Here is a 17840-nt window from a genome sequence, read left to right as displayed (position 1 = left end):
ATGAATATTGGTTTTTAAAACAACAAGCAAACCAACAAAAGGAAAGATGGTGACAGGGAGTGGGAGATACTGGCTTCCAGTTAAGGAACGAAGGACACACAGGACTAAGAGGCACAGCAAAGTGTGTGGTGACAAATGGCAGCTCCACGTGTGGTGAGCATGGTGTGATGTGTAAAACTGTTGGATTGTACACCCCAAACTGCTGTAACATGGTGCATCAACCACCCTCAGGTTTTAAAAATTGATTAAGAAAAATGACTTTTCTCAGAACCTCTGCACTGGTCATTCCCTCTGATTGGTGTACTTTTCCCCAGAGGACTTTGTGTCTCCTTCTGTCTCCTTGAGGCCTCTGTTTAGATGTGTTTTGGTATACCCGAATAACCGGTAAAAAGTAACGTCTCCACCCGCTCTTTCTTTACACAGGCTTTGTTTTTTTTCATAGCACCTGTCACCTTCTCATATTTTATCCACTCTTTCATTTGCTTATCCTCTGTCTCCATCACTGAACCTTATAGACTTTTATTTTTTTGACACCTGTACTCTTTGACTGGAGATTAGTCAGTGCTCAAGGTTATTCCTCAAACGGGTGACAGAATTCCTCATTAAAACTATAGAATCCATGAGTGTTAGGGGAAAAAGCTAAGTGTGGGATGTGAATTCCTATTCAAAGCTGGCATGAGGGAGTCCCCAGGGGAGGGCAAGTTCTATCCAAAAAACTATGGATATTGAATTTTTGAAAGAAAAATAAAAATTATAGAATTTCAATGATATTTGCAATGTTCATTGTTGAGAAACTCAGTCATGCTATTTTTTGTTCCCTGATAGTCCCCTCTAGCCCATGGAACCAGGAAATGATTCACAAATTTCAGAATTGTTTCTTCTGGGACTATCAAAGGAATCAGAGCTGCAGCTCCTCATTTTTGGGCTTTTCCTCTCCATGTACCTGATCACTGTGTTTGGGAACCTGCTCATCCTCCTGGCCGTCAGCTCTGACTCCCACCTCCACACCCCCATGTACTTCTTCCTTGCCAACCTGTCCTTTGTAGACATCTGCTTCACCTCCACCACCGTCCCGAAGATGCTCTGGAACATCCAGACCCAGAGCAAAGTCATAACTTATGCAGGCTGCATCACACAGATGTATTTTTTCCTACTCTTTGCTGGATTGGACAACTTTCTACTGTCTGTGATGGCCTATGACCGGTTCATGGCCATCTGTCAACCCTTGCACTACACGCTGATCATGAAACCCACCTACAGTGGGCTGCTTGTTCTGGTGTCCTGGATGATGAGCACCCTGAACTCCTTATTACAAACCTTAATGATGTTGTGCCTGTCCTTCTGTACAGAGGTGGAAATCTCCCACTTTTTCTGTGAAATCAATCAGGTGGTCCTGCTTGCCTGTTCTGATCCCTTTCTTAATGACATCCCTTTCTTAATGACATTTCTTTCCAAGATTTTATTTAAATTTACATAGTTAGCATATAGTGTAGAATTGGTTCAGTAGTATAGTTTAGTGATTCTTCACTTACCCAGTTCCCATCACAAGCACCCTTCTTTTTTTTTATTTTTTATTTTTTTTAACGTTTATTTATTTTTGAGACAGAGAAAGACAGAGCATGAACATGGAGGGGCAGAGAGAGAGGGAGACACAAAATCTGAAACAGGCTCCAGGCTCTGAGCTGTCAGCACAGAGCCCAACGCGGGGCTCGATCTCACGGACAGCGAGATCGAGACCTGAGCCGAGGTTGGCCGCTTAACCGACTGAGCCACCCAGGCGCCCCATAAGCACCCTTCTTAATGCCTCTCACCCACCTTCCTTCCAGCAACCCTCAGTTTGTTCTCTATTGTTAAGAGTCTCTTTATGGTAAAAATACTCTAGGACGTAGGGATAGAAGGAACATGCCTTAACATCATAAAAGCCGTATATGAAAGTCCCAGAGATAATATCATCCTCAATGAGGAAAAATGGAGTGCTTTCCTAAGATCATGAACATGATAGGCATGCCACTCTCACCACTATAGTTCAATAGTACTTGAAGTCCTAGCCTCAGGATTCAGACAACAAAAAGAAAAGGCATCCAATCTGGCAAAGAAGAAGTCAAACTTTCACTCTTTGCAGATCACATGATACTCTACATGGAAAACTTGACTCCACCAAAAAAATGGCTAGAGCTGGTACATGAATTCGATCAAGTCACAGGTTATAAAATCCATGTACAGAAATAGGTTGCATTTCTATACACCAATAAGGAAGCAGCAGAAAGAGATATCAAAGAATTGATCCCATTTACAGTTGCACCAAAACACCCCAAGATACCTAGGAATAAACCTAACCAAAGAGGTAAAAAATGTATACACTGAAAACTATAGAAAGCTTATGAAAGAAATTGAAGAAGAACAAAAGAAATGGGAAAACATTCCACGTTCATGGATTGGAAGAGCAAATATTGTTAAAATATTGATCCTACCCAAAGCAATCTACATATTTAATGCAATCTCCATCAAAATACCCCAGGATTCTTCACAGATCTAGAACAAATAATGCTAAAATCTGTATGGACCCAGAAAAGCCAAAACAATTCTGAGAAGAAAACCAAATCTGGATGCATCACAGTTCTGGACTTCGAGATGTATTTCAAAGCTGTAATCATCAAGACGGTATGGTATTGGCACAAGAACAGACAAATCGACCAATGGAACAGAATAAAACACACAGAAATGGACCCACAAACGTATGGCCAACTAATCTTTGACAAAACAGGAAATAATACCCAATGGAAAAAAGACAGTCTCTTCAGCAAATGGTGTTGGGAAAACTGGACCTCAACATACAGAAGAATGAACCTGGACCACTTTCTTACACCATACACAAGAATAAACTCAAATGGCTGAAAGACCTAAACTCCATCAAAATGCTAGAGGAGAAAACAAGCAACAACCTCTTTGACCTCAGCCACAGCAACTTCTTACTTGACATGTCTCCAGAGACAAGGGAAATAAAAGCAAAAATGAACTTTTGGGATCTCATCAAGATAAAAAGCTTCTGCACAGAGAAGGAAATAATCAGTAAAACTACAAGGCAACTGAAGGAATGGGAGAAGATATCTGTAAATAACATATCAGATAAAAGGTTAATATCAAAAATCTACAAATAACTTATCAAATTCAACACTCAAAAAAACAAACCATCCAGTGAAACATTGGCAAAAGAAATGAGTAGACACTTTTCCAAGAAAAACATTCAGATGGCTAATAGACACACAAAAAGATGCTCAACATCTCTCATAAGGAAACTATAAATCAAAACCACAATGAGTTACCACCTCACACCTGTGAGAATGGCTAAAATTTAACAACTCAGGAAACAACAGATGTTGGCAAGGATGCAGAAAAGTGGAACCCTTTTGCACTCCATTTGGGAATGCAAACCGGTGTAGCCACTCTGAAAACAGTATGGAGGTTCCACCAAAAAATAAAAATAGAACTACCCTATGGGGCAGCAATTGCACTACTAGCTATTTATCCAAGGGACACAGGAGTGGTGATTCGAAAGGTCACGTGTACTCCAATATTTATAGCAGCACTATCATCAATCCACAAAGAATGGAAAGAGCCCAAATGTCCATTGACTGATGAACTGATAAGGAAGAAGTGGTATACACACACACACACACACACACACACACACACTGGAATATTACTCAGTGATCCATAAGAATCAAATCTTGCCATTTGCAACATGGATGGAACTAGAGTGTATTATGCTAAGCAAATCTGGTCAGTCAGAAAAAGGCAAATATCATATAATTTCACTCCGATGTGGAATTTAAGAAACAAAACAGATGATCATAGGAAAATGTAAGCAAAAATAAGATACAGAGATGGAGACAAACCATAGAAGACTCTTCAAGACAGAAAAGAACTGATGGTTACTGGAGGGGAGGTGGCTGCAGGAATGGGCTAGATGGGTGATGGGTATTAAGGAGGCCACTGGTGATAAGCACTGGGTGTTAGATGTAAGTGATGAATCATTAAATTCTATTCCTGAAATCATTATTACACTATATGTTAACTAACTTGGTTGAATAAAAAAATAAATAAATAAAAGTAAAAAGAAATGTAAATAACTCATACTAAACAGCAACAAAAAACAATGGGCAGAGAATCTGAATAGACATTTCTCTGAAGGAGACATCCAGGGGAGCCTGGGTGGCTCAGTCGGTTAAGCGTCCGACTTCAGCTCAGGTCACCATCTCTCGGTCCGTGGGTTTGAGCCCCGCGTCAGGCTCTGGGCTGATGGCTCAGAGCCTGGAGCCTGCTTCCGATTCTGTGTCTCCCTCTCTCTCTGCCCCTCCCCCGTTCATGCTCTGTCTCTCTCTGTCTCAAAAATAAATAAAAAACGTTAAAAAAATTTTTAAAAAGATAAAAAATAAATAAAAAATAAAAAAAATAAAGGAGACATCCAGATGGCCAACAGACAAATGAAAATATGCTCAGCATTTCTCATCATCAAGGAAATGTAAATCAAAACCACAATTGAGATACCAACTCACACATGTCGGAATGGCTAAAATCAAAAGCACAACAAACAACAAATGCTGGTGACAATGTGGAGAAAAAGGTACCTTGCACACTTTGGGTCGGAATGCAAACTGGTGCAGCAGCTGTGGAAAACGGTGTGGAGGGGCCTCAAAATTTAAAAATAGGACTACCTTACGATCCAAGAATTCCACTACTGTTTCCAAAGAAAACAAAAATGCTAAATTGAAAAGATATACGCACCCCTAGGTTTATTGCAGCATTCTTTACAACAGACAAGATATAGAAGCAACCTAAGTGTCTATCAATAAATGAATGGATAAGGAAAATGTGGAACACACACACACACACACACACACACGAATATTTATCTGATGTGTCATTCACAAACATCTTCTCCCATTCTTTGGGCAGCCTTTCAATTCTCTTGCTTGTTTTCTTCACTGTGCAGAAGATTTTTACTTTGGTGAAGGTCCAATAGTTCATGTTTGCTTTTGCTTCCCTTGCCTCCTGCAACATGTCTAATAAGAAGTTGCTAAATCCGAGGCCAAAGAAATAGCTACCTGTGTTCTCCTCCAGGATTTTGATGGTTTCCTGCCTCACGTTTAGGTCTTTTGGAATTTTGAATTTATTTTTGTGTATGGTGTAAGCAAGTGATCCAGCTGACGTTGCCTGTTGCTACCCAATTTTCCAGCATCATTTTTGAAGAGACCGCCTTTTTTCCATTGGATATTCTTTCCTGCTTGGTGAAGATTGCCCGTATCACTGTGGGTCCATTTCTGGGTTCTCTATTGTGTTTCATTGATCTGTGTGTCTGTTTCTGTGTCAGTACCATACTGTCTTGATGACTACAGCTTTGTAATACACCTAGAATTACCAAATGTTTTATAAATGTCAACTTTTAACCTGTATTAAAACTACAAAACTCCTAGTTGATTTGTCAAAAGAATTATGAATCCAAGGATTATTGTACCCATGGTTTTACAGCAAATGAGCACATCTTTGCTTGGTGGAGAGGGAATAGGTATTTTCTAGACTATCAGGAGTTGTGTTCCCACCACAACCCATGTTTTAAAGAACCAAGGGTCATAGTCAACACAGGTTCCTGAGCCATAGATTTGGAAAAAAACTTTCACTCAGGTCTGTGAAAAGTTTCAATGTTAGAGCTCTGGAAGCCAGGAAAGTTCGAGGAGGAGTAATAAAAATCGGATATGCCTGAATTCTAACCTGTATCTTGGGAACAGAGAATCTACAGGAAAAAAATTCCATGCTGTCCAGATATGTTCCCATGGGGAGATGGGCTCAGGGGTTGGAGTAATAATGGGAAACGTGTCTAAGGAGTTGGTGCAGAGAACAGATACAGCAAACATAAGGAGCTATAAATATTTCCTCTGCTGCAGATCCAGACATGGTTAACCCGAAGCTGGAGGAGACGTGGTTTTTGCATTTGGATTCTTCAGCCTGGCTTGAATGCTTCACTCCTTCCTGTTCTGGGAATACAGCTTCACTCTCGATCATCAACCAACAGGAAGGAATTCAGACTTCCACCTGGAGACGTTCCTCTCACAGACCCCATCCAGATGAGGCTCAGAGCTCAGCAGGTATTTCAGGAAAGGTTCAGAGAGATTGGTAGCTGGAAGCTATTTAATAGACTATTTAATAGACTATTTAATAGTCTGTGAGAATATTAAAAGGAACTATACCCAAGAAGACTCATGAGGGAGAGGACTCCTTGCTTCAGAAAGAGGAGATAGGACTTTCAGGATAGAGAAGAGGTGAAAAACTCCAAACGGACCAGGGGGTGACTCCAAGCAGAGGGAAGCAGGGGTGTAGAGGCTCCGAGACCTGAGCCGGGCCTTCCGGAGAAGCTACAACTCAGGCTCGGTGTGTGTGAGATCGAAGGGGTGAGGCGGTGTGAGTGTAAAGCTGGTGGGTCGGTCAGGGGAGGCAAGCCAAGTGTTGGAAGGTATGGAATTGGGGTTTCATTCTCCAGGGAGGGGTCACTAGGAAGGGGTTAAGGTGGACAGTCGTGTAATTGCAATATTAGAAAGACCTCTTGGGTAATTGTGACTATTGGCTAGAGAAGTGACAGTATGATAGGTGGAGACAGGACAAGGAACTGAAATAAGGCGGTGGATTTGGGACCCCAGAGGTGGGGAAGCGATGGGGACTTTGAGAGAAGAAAAAAAATCAGCCAAATCTCCTCACCAGTGAGAAGCACTCATTGTCAACACAGGGAGCTGTGCTAAGCTCTATATGGTGTATTCACTAAATCTGCCACCTACCTGAGCAGGATAGATACCTCTAGCCCTACCATTTGGGGAAGAATATTAGCATTCACAATAGTTTGGTTGGGAAGGTGGGGGAAAAGAAGGGAGGAAACAAACCAGAAGAGACTCATAACGATAGAGAACAAATTGAGGGTTGATGGAGGCAGGTGGGTAGGGATGGGCTAGATGGGAGGTGGGGATTAAGGAGGGCAATTGCTGCCATGGGCACTGGGTGTGGTAAGTGATGAATCACTGAATTCTGCTCCTGAGACCAATATTACACTGTATGTTACCTGACGAGAGTTTACAGGAGGAAGAAAAAGAATAGTTTGGCTGGTTCTCCAAGTCCAAAGCAAACGTGTGGAGATTCCCAATTCAAAACTGGTTTCTGATTGTAAAAGCTTAGCATTTTATATCATTTAGAGAAGTTGTTCTCTAGCAAATAATTTTCTAAAATCCCCCACTTTTCTTGTACCCTGTGTATTTCCTTTTGTGAATTGTGGGTGTCTTCCCTTGTTATTCTGGTGGGATGTCTTGATAACATGAAGACATTCCTACTTTTTCTTTCGGATAAATTGCTTTTTGCCGCTTTATTATTCTGGGCATCAAGGAGATGTACCTGGGGTTGGGGTGTCGCCAGAACCAGGGACACTTTCACGTCATCATCACCAGGGGCCACCTGAGCTCATTAGATCTTTCTCCCCACTTGTCTTATTCTCAGTTTTTGAATTTGAGTTTTATGTTTCTGTAAATACTGGACACAAAATGATCACGTTAAAATTGAGACTCATGTCTACATACTCATGGGAGACTTAACTACTAGAATTTGGATGTTTTTGCAACTTATAGGAAAGACAATCTGATATTGCACAGCTTGCCTTGTATTATTGTTTGCCTAATTATTGCGACTGGAGGTGAGAATAGTCTGGTTGTGACATGGTCCAAGGAGGCTATAGAGCATGTGTGTGTGTGTGTGTGTGTGTGTGTGTGTATGTGATGAGCAGTTCTCAAGACAGAGGTCCTGGAACCCATACCTCCAATACATGGCCCTTAAAATACAGGTGCCAGGTTAGTACCGACAGTGAATATAAGAAGGGTGCCCATTCCTGTTCAAAGATTCCTTGGAAACGAAATTAATAAAGTGCAAGGAACACCATGTGAAGGAGGGGTTCCTTGTGCCGGGAAGTTTCATCGGTGTCCGGGAGGCCACCTCATTCCTCAACATTCCCTGCCACCACCTCTCATCAGTCTTCCTCTGGCTCCTTCCCCTGGACACACTGGCTTTCTTTTGAGCCTGGGTCTTTAACACAATATGCAAACAACAAAAGGCAGGATGGTGAAGGGGAGTGGGAGACACTGGCTTCCGGTTGAGGAATTCCTTCCATGTTAAGGAAGGGGAGACTCAGAGGAGGTAAAGGCCCAGCGGAGGGAATACTGTCAGTGATGCTGTCACAGGCTGTGTGGTGACAGATGGCAGCTCCATGCCTGGTGAGCAGGGCATGATGTTGACACTTGTTGAATCACTGTGTGGCGCCCCCCAAACTAACGTGACCTGGTGTGTCGACCACCCTCATGCTTTAAAATATCAATTTAGAAAAACCCACGTCTTTCCTCAGAGCCGTCGCACTCATAGTTCCCTCCGATGGGCACGCTCTTCCCCAGAGGACCTCGTGTCTCCTGTCTCCTCAAGGGCTCTGTTTACATGTGTGCCGGTGTGCCCGAACAACCCGGAAGAGCCATCCCTCCATCCACGCTTCCCTTTACACAGGCTTTGTTTTTCCTCACGGCACCTGTCACCTCCATATTTTATCTGGTCTTTATTTGCTTATCCCCTTTCTCCATCACTGAACCGTCCAGGCTTTTGTTTCTAGACACTTATACGCTTTGTGTGAAGGTTAGTCAGTGCTCAAGGTTATTCCTCAAACGGGTGACAGAATTCCTCATTAAAAGTATAGATAATATGAGCACTTGGGGAAAATGTTAAGTGTGGGAAGTGAATACCTATTCAGAGCTGGCAAGGAGATACTGAGAGGGGACAAGTTCCATACAAAAACGATGGATATTCACGTTTGAATGCAAAATAAGAATTGTAGCATTTCAATGATATTTGCAATGTTCATTATTGAGAAAATCAGTCATGTTATTTTTTTTTGTTGTTGTTCCCTGGTAGTCACCTCCAAAACATGAATCCAGGAAATGATACACAAATTTCAGATTTTTTTCTTCTGGGATTTTCAGAGAGACCAAAACTGCAGCCCCTCATATTTGGGCTTTTCCTCTCCATGTACCTGATCACTGTGTTTGGGAACCTGCTCATCCTCCTGGCCGTCAGCTCTGACTCCTGCCTCCACACGCCCATGTACTTCTTCCTGGCCAACCTGTCCTTTGTAGACATCTGCTTCACCACCACCACCGTCCCAAAGATGCTTTGGAACATCCAGACACAGAGCAAACACATAACCTATGAGAACTGCATCACACAGATGTATTTTTTCCTGCTCTTTGCAGGATTAGACATCTTTCTTCTGACAGTGATGGCCTATGACCGCTTTGTGGCCATCTGTCACCCCCTACACTACATGGTCATCATGAATCCCCGGCTCTGTGGACTGGTGGTTCTGGTGTCCTGGATCATGTGTGTCCTGAATTCCTTGTTACAAACCTTAATGGTGTTGGGGCTGTCCTTCTGTACAACCTTGGAAATCTCCCACTTTTTCTGTGAACTCAATCAGATGATCCAACTTGCCTGTCCTGACACCTTTATTAATAACTTGGTGATGTATCTTGCAGCTATGCTGCTGGGTGGTGCTTCGTTGGCCGGGATCCTTTACTCTTACTCTAAGATAGTTTCCTCCATCTGTGGGATCTCATCAGCTCAGGGCAAGTATAAGGCATTTTCCACCTGTGCGTCTCACCTGTCGGTTGTCTCCTTATTTTATTGTACTGGCCTAGGAGTGTACCTCAGTTCTGCTTCTACCCAGAGCTCCCACTCAAGTGCCACAGCCTCGGTGATGTACACGGTGGTCACACCCATGCTGAACCCCTTCATCTACAGCCTGAGGAACAGAGACATAAGGAGGGCTCTGAAAAGAATCGTTGAGGTTCCAGCAATACATGGGACAATCATCCTGAGGTGACAGACGTGCCCATGATTGCAGGGCTCAGAGCCTCAGAGCCAGGAACTGCTAATCTTTGATCACACTCGGGAAGGAGAATCTGCTCCTTCTATTTACTTCCTGGCATTTCTGTTTGTTAGATTTCAAGTTTTCTATACATTGAGGTAACTCACTTTATCAAGACTCCACTCTGTCTGATATACCAATTCACCTTTGTTCACTTTCATACGTTCCCAGTGTTTTCCCAAATGTTGGATCACAAATGCCTGGAAATTTCTGTATCTTACAATGGGCAAGTTGGTCTCCAAAAAATAATTTCATTTCAAATTATTTATACCATGCCATATAAATTTTCCCTAATTTTCCCCAAAGAATAATCCCAAGGTGAGTTATTCATGTGGAAAAACACTACACTTGGCCCCTAGGCCCCCTACATAATTTTATTGTAGATGGAAATACAAAGCCACTGCTTTCACCTGGAATCTGTGAATATCTTTTAAGTCCCTTCCTTAAGAACTCTTTGATGATGTGAATTCTAGCAGGGGTCCATTTAAGCCTCAGGCTATTGACACCAATGCTTAGGTCGGAGAAGCCAGGCATTTGCATATGCCCTTGTGCTTGTGGACATTCCCCCAAGTGTTTCCCTGACCAGAGCCTATGCTGTGACTGCCCTGGCCTTTGGGTTCTTATTTTGGTCACAAGACACACCTCAGCAACACCCACTGGAGGACTCTAAAAACACAAGGTTCATTGCTCACAAATGTTGAGGGCACATGGGATTCCCAAAGGCCATTGAAGGAGGTCTCAGAGAGGGAGAGACTTTAACAGGGAAGGAAAGAGAGCACTATGAAGGATCTGGCTCTTGGGGGGTCCATGGGGGGAGTGACTATGTTTTACTGGGCTCAGTTTTTATGGATGAATTTAAAACACGAGTGGAGGTGGAGGATGGGCCGAATGGGCCAAGAAGAGGGGGAATGGAGGTATGGAAAGATCAATAATGAGAATGGAAGACACAGTGTGTGGAATATAGTCATCGATGATGTACTAGCGGTATAATGGGACAGGTGTCAGTACACCTGTGTGAGCCCCGCATAATGTACAAACAAGCTGAATCACTGTATTGCAGACCTGAAACTAAGGTAACATCGTGTGTCAACTACACTCATGTAAACAGTTAAAGAAAAAGAATAATAAAATATTATCCCCCAGTACTCAAAAATAACAACAGCAAAAAGCAGACAAGAAGTCCAGTAATGGAATGTGGGCACCGAACAGGAAAAGCAGGGTCACTCACAATTGTTACCTAGATTACCAGGGCTTTCTAATGGGGCAATTTGTGAGGGGGGGCCTGCATGTTTGTATAGTAACTGAATCATACGCCTGGCAATGTGTTAATATGAATGGTGGTCTTTGAAATGGATGCCTCAGAATTGAAAAGCCTAATGTCAGGCAATTACTGTACAAACAGGCTTCTGTGTCTCATAACTGGACTCTGTTGTTGTTGTTGTTGTTTTCTGTTATTCAGCCCGGCATCCAGAGGCCTATCATAGCCACTGGCAAAAACTGATGAGCAAATATGTACCTCCCCGTGGAGTCAACATGGAAAGACAAATTGGAATAAACAGATTGATCTAATATGTTCTTGGTGTCAGAGGAGACCATAAACCCGAGGAAGCAAAACACCCATTGTGTTCCTATGCAAAATATTTCTTTTTCATGCGCTGCCTCTATTTATTGAAGCATGGAGGCTTTTGTCCGCAACTGAGGTGGTTTGTTCACTGAGGTAAGGGGTTGCTTAGTGTCTTCTGTTTTATCTCCGAATTCACTTCCCGTTTCTTCTGAAAGCTTTGCAACGCTACCTGCTATCATGAGTCTTCCTACCGTCGCATGAAATAGGTTCCTTTTCCCAGTATTTGTCACAAATGATGGCAAATGAACAGTATCAGCCCCATCCATTTCATGCTTCTGTCCCTCTCTGAAATCTCTCCCACCTGCACGACCAGAGGATGCTTCACACGAGAGCTGGATGTCCTGCTGGCATGTGGCTCAGGGTCCCCAGTTCTTCTGCACAAACGTGCATGTCCTTCAAACTCTCCCAGTTACCCAGAAGGGAGCCCACTTGTCCGTAACGTCATGGGAAATAAACTCGAATCACAGAACGATCATGAGTGCTCTCCTCAATGTCAGATCATTTGCCACAAATAAAAATCAGCACATCTTCTAAGTGTCTAAGGTCGTTTGCTTGGATTATTGTGTCAGTCAGCTACTGCTGTATAACAGGCGATCCTTGTCAAATGAGATATTGTAATACCTTTACAATCAAATGGAATCATGTGTGGGGGAGCGTTTCTGATCTCTGCTGGGCTTCTCATGGGTCTGGGGTCAAGTGTGAATCTCTACATTGTGTTTCTCAGGCTCATGCGTGGTGTTGGGCTTGGCTGTAGTGCTCTTCTGTCTTCAACCAATTTATGGTCAGATACGGTTCCCGTATGGAGGTTAATCGTTTTTTATGGAAACAAACTGCTTTATCATGTGAATTACTTAAATGTAATTCCATTGTTCATACATCTATATTATGATTTGGCTTCCTTCCCCATTAGAAGTGCTATCTCCTAGCTCTCTTAAGTGAGAATCAGCTACCCATTCTCTAGATCCTAACCTTAGCCATGACCCATTCGATTTGTTTCCACTGAATTAAATCATCAGAGTGTAATTACACACTATAACCTGCATATGTAAAGTGTGCGCTTTGGTGAATTAAAGGAGCCACACGCAAATGAACAGTAGATATTTCAAGTTTCTATTTGTGTATATTGTAATACTGTCACATAAGCTTTAACTGCTTTGTTGGAGAGTTTCTTTTCTAAGTTTATGTATTTATTTTGAGAGAGAGAGAGGAGAGAGAGAGAGAGAGATGGGGGAGGGGCAGAGACAGGGAGAATCCCAAGCAGGCTCCACAGTGTCAGCCCTGATGCAGGGCTCAGTGCCATGATGTTAGGTAACTTCTAAACATTCAAGCATCCTGAGACTTTGCTGAGTTCATGATTCAGCTCTAGCAGTTTTTTGGTGGAGTCTTTCAACTTTTCCATGTAAAGTGTCATGTCTTCTGCAAAAAGTGAAAGTTTGACTTGTTTGCCAATTTGGATGCCTTTATTTCATTTTGTTGTCTGATTGCTGAGGCTAGGACTCCCAAAACTATGTTAAACAACAGCGGTGAGAGTGGACATCCCTGTCATGCTCCTGATCTTACGGGGAAAGCTCTCAGTCTTTTCCCATGGAGGGTGATATTAGCTGTGGACCTTTTTTTGTACGTTTTTTATGGTGTTAAGGTATGTTCCTTCTATCCCGACTTTCTGGAGGATTTTTATCAAGAAAGATTCTGTATTCTGTTGAATGCTTTTTTCTGCATCCACTGACAGGATCATATGGTTCTTGTACTTTATTCTATTAATGTGATGTATCATATTGATTTGCAAATATTGAACCAGACTTGCAGCTCAGGAATGAATCCCATGTGATCATGGTGAATAATTCTTTGGATACACTGTTGAATTCAATTTGCTAGTATCTTGTTAAGAATTTTTGCAGGATACAAAATCAATGTACAGAAATCGGTTGCATTTCTATACACCAATAATGAAGCAACAGAAAGAGAAATCAAGGAATTGATCCCATATACATAGACCTGGAGGAAACTGTAACTCACAGTGGTGCTGTGAGTTTACTCATCAGGAAGGGGTCACATTCATGGAAAAGGAAGAACAAAAAACCTAACTGGAGTTACTGCTTCCAAACTAGTCTCTTGGGATCAGAGATTCATTAGAGAAATGTCCTTTGTGTGCCAAAGGGTTGTCCACTTGGGAGCCATGCTGGAGTAAGAAGAGAGACATGTATCTAACGAGCAGATACAGGGTGCCGAAAATACCTCCTAGTCTCCTGTCTGTCAGCTTGTGCACCTTAGACAGCAAGGGGTGTGGTTTTCATCTGGTGTTCTGAGTACTCATATTGGTTGGGGGCTGATGCTTCTCTGACCTTCCTGCTTTCTCCATTGAGAAAATGATCTATAATCTATCATCCAGGGAGGAATTCAGCATCCAGGGAAGGATTCAAACTTCCACAAGGAAACCTTCCTGTCAGAGAACTCAGCCTCATCATCCATGGATGAGAGGGTCAGAGAGAGTGGAAGTCGAGAACATTAATCTGTCATCTCCTGAGGGCCAATCCAATTTAGCCCAGAGCATATCGCTGTGTCTGTAGGTTTGCTCGCTTAATTAAGTTATAATGTATTTATTCAGTGTTAATATCATTTTCACCGAATGACTGCCGTTCACACTTTTGAAGATCTTTCTTATTCTACCATTCAATTGCTATTATGGCCATGCTACAAAAAATATGTTGAGATTGTTAAATTCACTGTGTTTCTAATGGAGTATAATTTTGTCCCCCAGGGGACATTGGTCAATGTCTGGAGACACTTTGTCTGTCACGCTGGAGAGGGGTGCACAGAGGTCAGGGATGCTCTGAACATCTTACAGGGCACAGGACGCTCCCCACCACTGGGCAGGCTCTGGGCAGGATGGGTGCAGAGACTGGGAAACTCCTGGTGACAGAATGTCAGTATATGTAATACAGCTGCTTTCAGCTTCTGCGTTCAACCTTGTTACACTTACTCTTATGCCAAAAAATTCAGAATAACCTTTTGGCTCCTATTTGAAAGTTTCAACCACAAACAGTGTAACAGTCCTGTAAGTTCTTTTGCAGGCAGCTGGGTGAAAGAGACAGTTCTTGTTATTTTCCTAAACCATCCCTCAGTTTCAGCCAAGGTCATATGTTTGATGACCATCCTGGTTGGTTTTATTATTATTATATGCCCATAGGTTATTCTCTCTCTCTCTCTTTTATTTTTAAAACATTACCAACATTTCAAATGATTTCCTGAGATCATTGTTTCTCAATTGATTTTTGCAACAAATTTTGATCACAAAAATTTTAAATTTTGTTTAAATAAATCTATCTTCTTACTTCTGAGATTATGGCTTTATTTAGTGGTTTTGCTCACTTGTGAATGTTATACGTAGTTTCCTTGATGTTCTGCTATATTGTATGGTTCCGCTTACACTGAGGTCATAATCCCTCTGGTGTTGGTAACGTGTCTGCGGGATAGGACCACTTTCATATTCTTCCAGATAGATATCCATTGATGCCAGTATTAGTTTAGATATCCCTTTATTCTAGATGTTATTTAGCAATTCAACCTTTTCCAATGAAATGAAATACAACCTTCCCATATGGTCAATGTCCTTATATTTGAGACCTAATTTCTGAGTCATCCCACAAATACAAACTGAGCATTGTACGAACATTATATATTACATTTTTTCGTGTGTAGGCCATTGACAATTTAGTTATGAATCCATGTTGATATCATTAACAATTTCTTTTTTATACCAATTTCAATTAGTTTTTAGTTTTCACATAATTTTGCTGTGGACAGTTGTTTGGAACCTAGTCATTTTAACCTGGTTTCATTATCCTTTATTTTTTAAATTCTATAATTTTTCATATCCTTGGGGTTTTCATACTAACCATATATTCACATACATTGTGACAAAAACAAAAGTGAACAAAGAAGGTGAAATCCCTTCACTAGCATATGTTTCTGTGTAGCATCATGGACAGAGAACAATAATATAAATATACGGATGGCATCATGCGGTCAAGCATAATCATGTGAAAGAAGTTATTTGGTACAAAACTGGACTGTCGTGATGTCAGGAGCATTTACAGAGCATGGTCTGGGGAAGCCTCTGTCCAGTGGCTGACATACAGAATGAGGATTCGAGGTGCCCCTTGGGTTTGTGAAAAAGAGACCAATACGCAGAGTCCAAGAGTATCGATGAGAGGACTTCATGTAGGGATGGGAGACTAGTGCCTGGGTGGCTCAGTGCGTTAAGAGACCTCTTCTTGGTTTCGGCTCAGCTCAGATCTCACCATTCGTGGATCCAGCCCCTTGTTGGGCTCTGTGCCCACAGCATGGAGCCTGCTTGGGACTCTCTCTGTCCCTCTCCTGCTTTGTGCTCTCTCTCTCTCACCCTCCCTCCCCTGCTTGTGCTCTCTCCCTCTCTCCCTCCCCTGCTTGTGCTCTCTCTCTCAAAGAAATAAACATTAAAAAGAGAAAGGGATAACAGGGCTGCCTTCACCTGCTGTCAGCCCTCATGAAGACGAATTGCCCAAGTAATGATGCAAGAGGCACGTGAAAGCGAAGTCTTCCGTGGTTGACCTTGTAACTGCGCGCCCTGTAGCCAATCACGTGCTCTTCCTTTTGTGAAGTGTTGGCTTATCCCCTTGCTCATATTTTCCCTTGGCCCCGCCATATGTAAGGTGTTTGACGTTAGGAAGATATCGGCACTTTCGTCTTTGGGGGAGGCAAATGTGTTCTCACATGGTTTTTGCTGGGCATCGGGGGAGGTGGTCGGGTGCAAAGCTGCCAGAAGCAAAGAGGTTACTGTTCCTCACAATCCCTCGGGGACTCCCTGAGCTTCTTGGATCCTTGAATTTTAATAAATGAATTTTAAAAAGTTGGGGTACTAACCTCTTTGGTTGTGTAATAGTTTAGCAGAAACAATTAGGAATTTCATTATTAGATCACAAGTTACAAACTGTCATTTTTCCCTCATAATGAAGTGTTTATTAATTATAAGAGATACATTTCGATTTTCTGCAGCATAGACTAGCTTAGCACACTAAAGGGATTCTATGGTTTAATTTTGACAAAAGTACAATCTATGATGTAGTACTTTCATGAGCTGTTTCTGTATTGTAGAAATGGGCTCAGAGGAATTCAATGTGCTGCTCAAAGGCACAAACCAATCAGCATGTAGTCTTAATTGGAATGATGTCAGGATTTTCTGGTTCTGAAACTCTGGGAAGTGGTTCCCACCAGAGTTGCTCTTGGGATTTTTGTCCATGTCTGAAGAGGTGCTCCTGAATATCATCAGCCGCAGGACAGCACTCGACAAAAATAGTTACCCAGCTCCAAGGGTCAATGGCGAGAAGGTGAGGAAACCTGTTCCACACTGAGGTTTCTCCACTGTGCACACAATTCACCAGGGACTGTAGTTGAAATGCAAATTCTGATTCCTCAGGTCTCCAGGGGCCCCGAGGACCCTGCTTCTCTAACAAGCTCCCTGGTGGTGGTGATGCTGCGGGTCCTGGATGTGGAGCCCAGACTGAGAGCAATTTAAGAGAAATTTAGGAGAAATTTCCCTCGTTAGGTCCCTCGTGAGGAGAAATTTAAGTTAGAATTAAAGTTGTGAAGATGGCAATACTAACCCGAAGATCTACAGATTCAATGATAATTTGAAAATAACAAAAATGGGGTATCCTTGGAAAACAATTTTAAAACCATCCTAAAATTAAATAAAAAATCTTCCAAGCATGAGCACAGGATGTCATCCCATTTATTTATGTATTTTTTAATTTATTTCAGGACCATTTTATTGTTTTTATTTATGAGTCTTTTGACGGCAATAAGTAACCAATCATTAACCCCAGCGAATAAATCCCCTTAAATACTGCTACTGCTATTCCATACTTTATTGAGAGATGTACAGCTTGAGAAAAAATGTAGAGCATAGTAATACAAAGGAGAATTTAAAATTGTTTTTTTTAACGTTTATTTATTTTTGAGACAGAGAGAGACAGAGCATGAACGGGGGAGGGTCACAGAGAGAGGGAGACACAGAATCTGAAACAGGCTCCAGGCTCCGAGCCGTCAGCACAGAGCCTGACGTGGGGCTTGAACCCACGGACCGTGAGATCATGACCTGAGCTGAAGTCGGACGCTAAACCGACCGAGCCACCCAGGCGCCCCTAAAAAGGAGAATTTAAAATTTGCTTTATCATAGTCAAA

The 17840-nt window shown here is 42.2% G+C and overlaps 2 protein-coding genes across 2 annotated transcripts; both read left to right on the top strand.

Moving 5' to 3' along the window:
- Positions 1-838: 838 nt before the first annotated feature.
- Positions 839-6175, top strand: LOC125148876 (olfactory receptor 7A17-like). The gene is made up of 2 exons (XM_047827292.1): positions 839-1343; positions 5943-6175. The coding sequence occupies exons 1-2, from the start codon at positions 839-841 to the stop codon at positions 6173-6175; spliced, it is 738 nt and encodes a 245-aa protein (XP_047683248.1).
- A 2820-nt stretch (positions 6176-8995) lies between these two features.
- LOC125158994 (olfactory receptor-like protein OLF4) lies at positions 8996-9824 on the top strand. Its single transcript, XM_047846719.1, is given in 2 exon segments — positions 8996-9769; positions 9771-9824. Coding segments are annotated over 2 exon segments (828 nt in total).
- The last annotated feature ends 8016 nt before the right edge of the window (positions 9825-17840 follow it).

The sequence above is a fragment of the Prionailurus viverrinus genome, chromosome A2 (assembly GCF_022837055.1).
Source record: "Prionailurus viverrinus isolate Anna chromosome A2, UM_Priviv_1.0, whole genome shotgun sequence".
Lineage (NCBI taxonomy): Eukaryota > Metazoa > Chordata > Mammalia > Carnivora > Felidae > Prionailurus > Prionailurus viverrinus.
The sequence above is the reverse complement of the archived record's forward strand: the minus strand, read 5'-3'. Positions and strand labels throughout refer to the sequence as shown.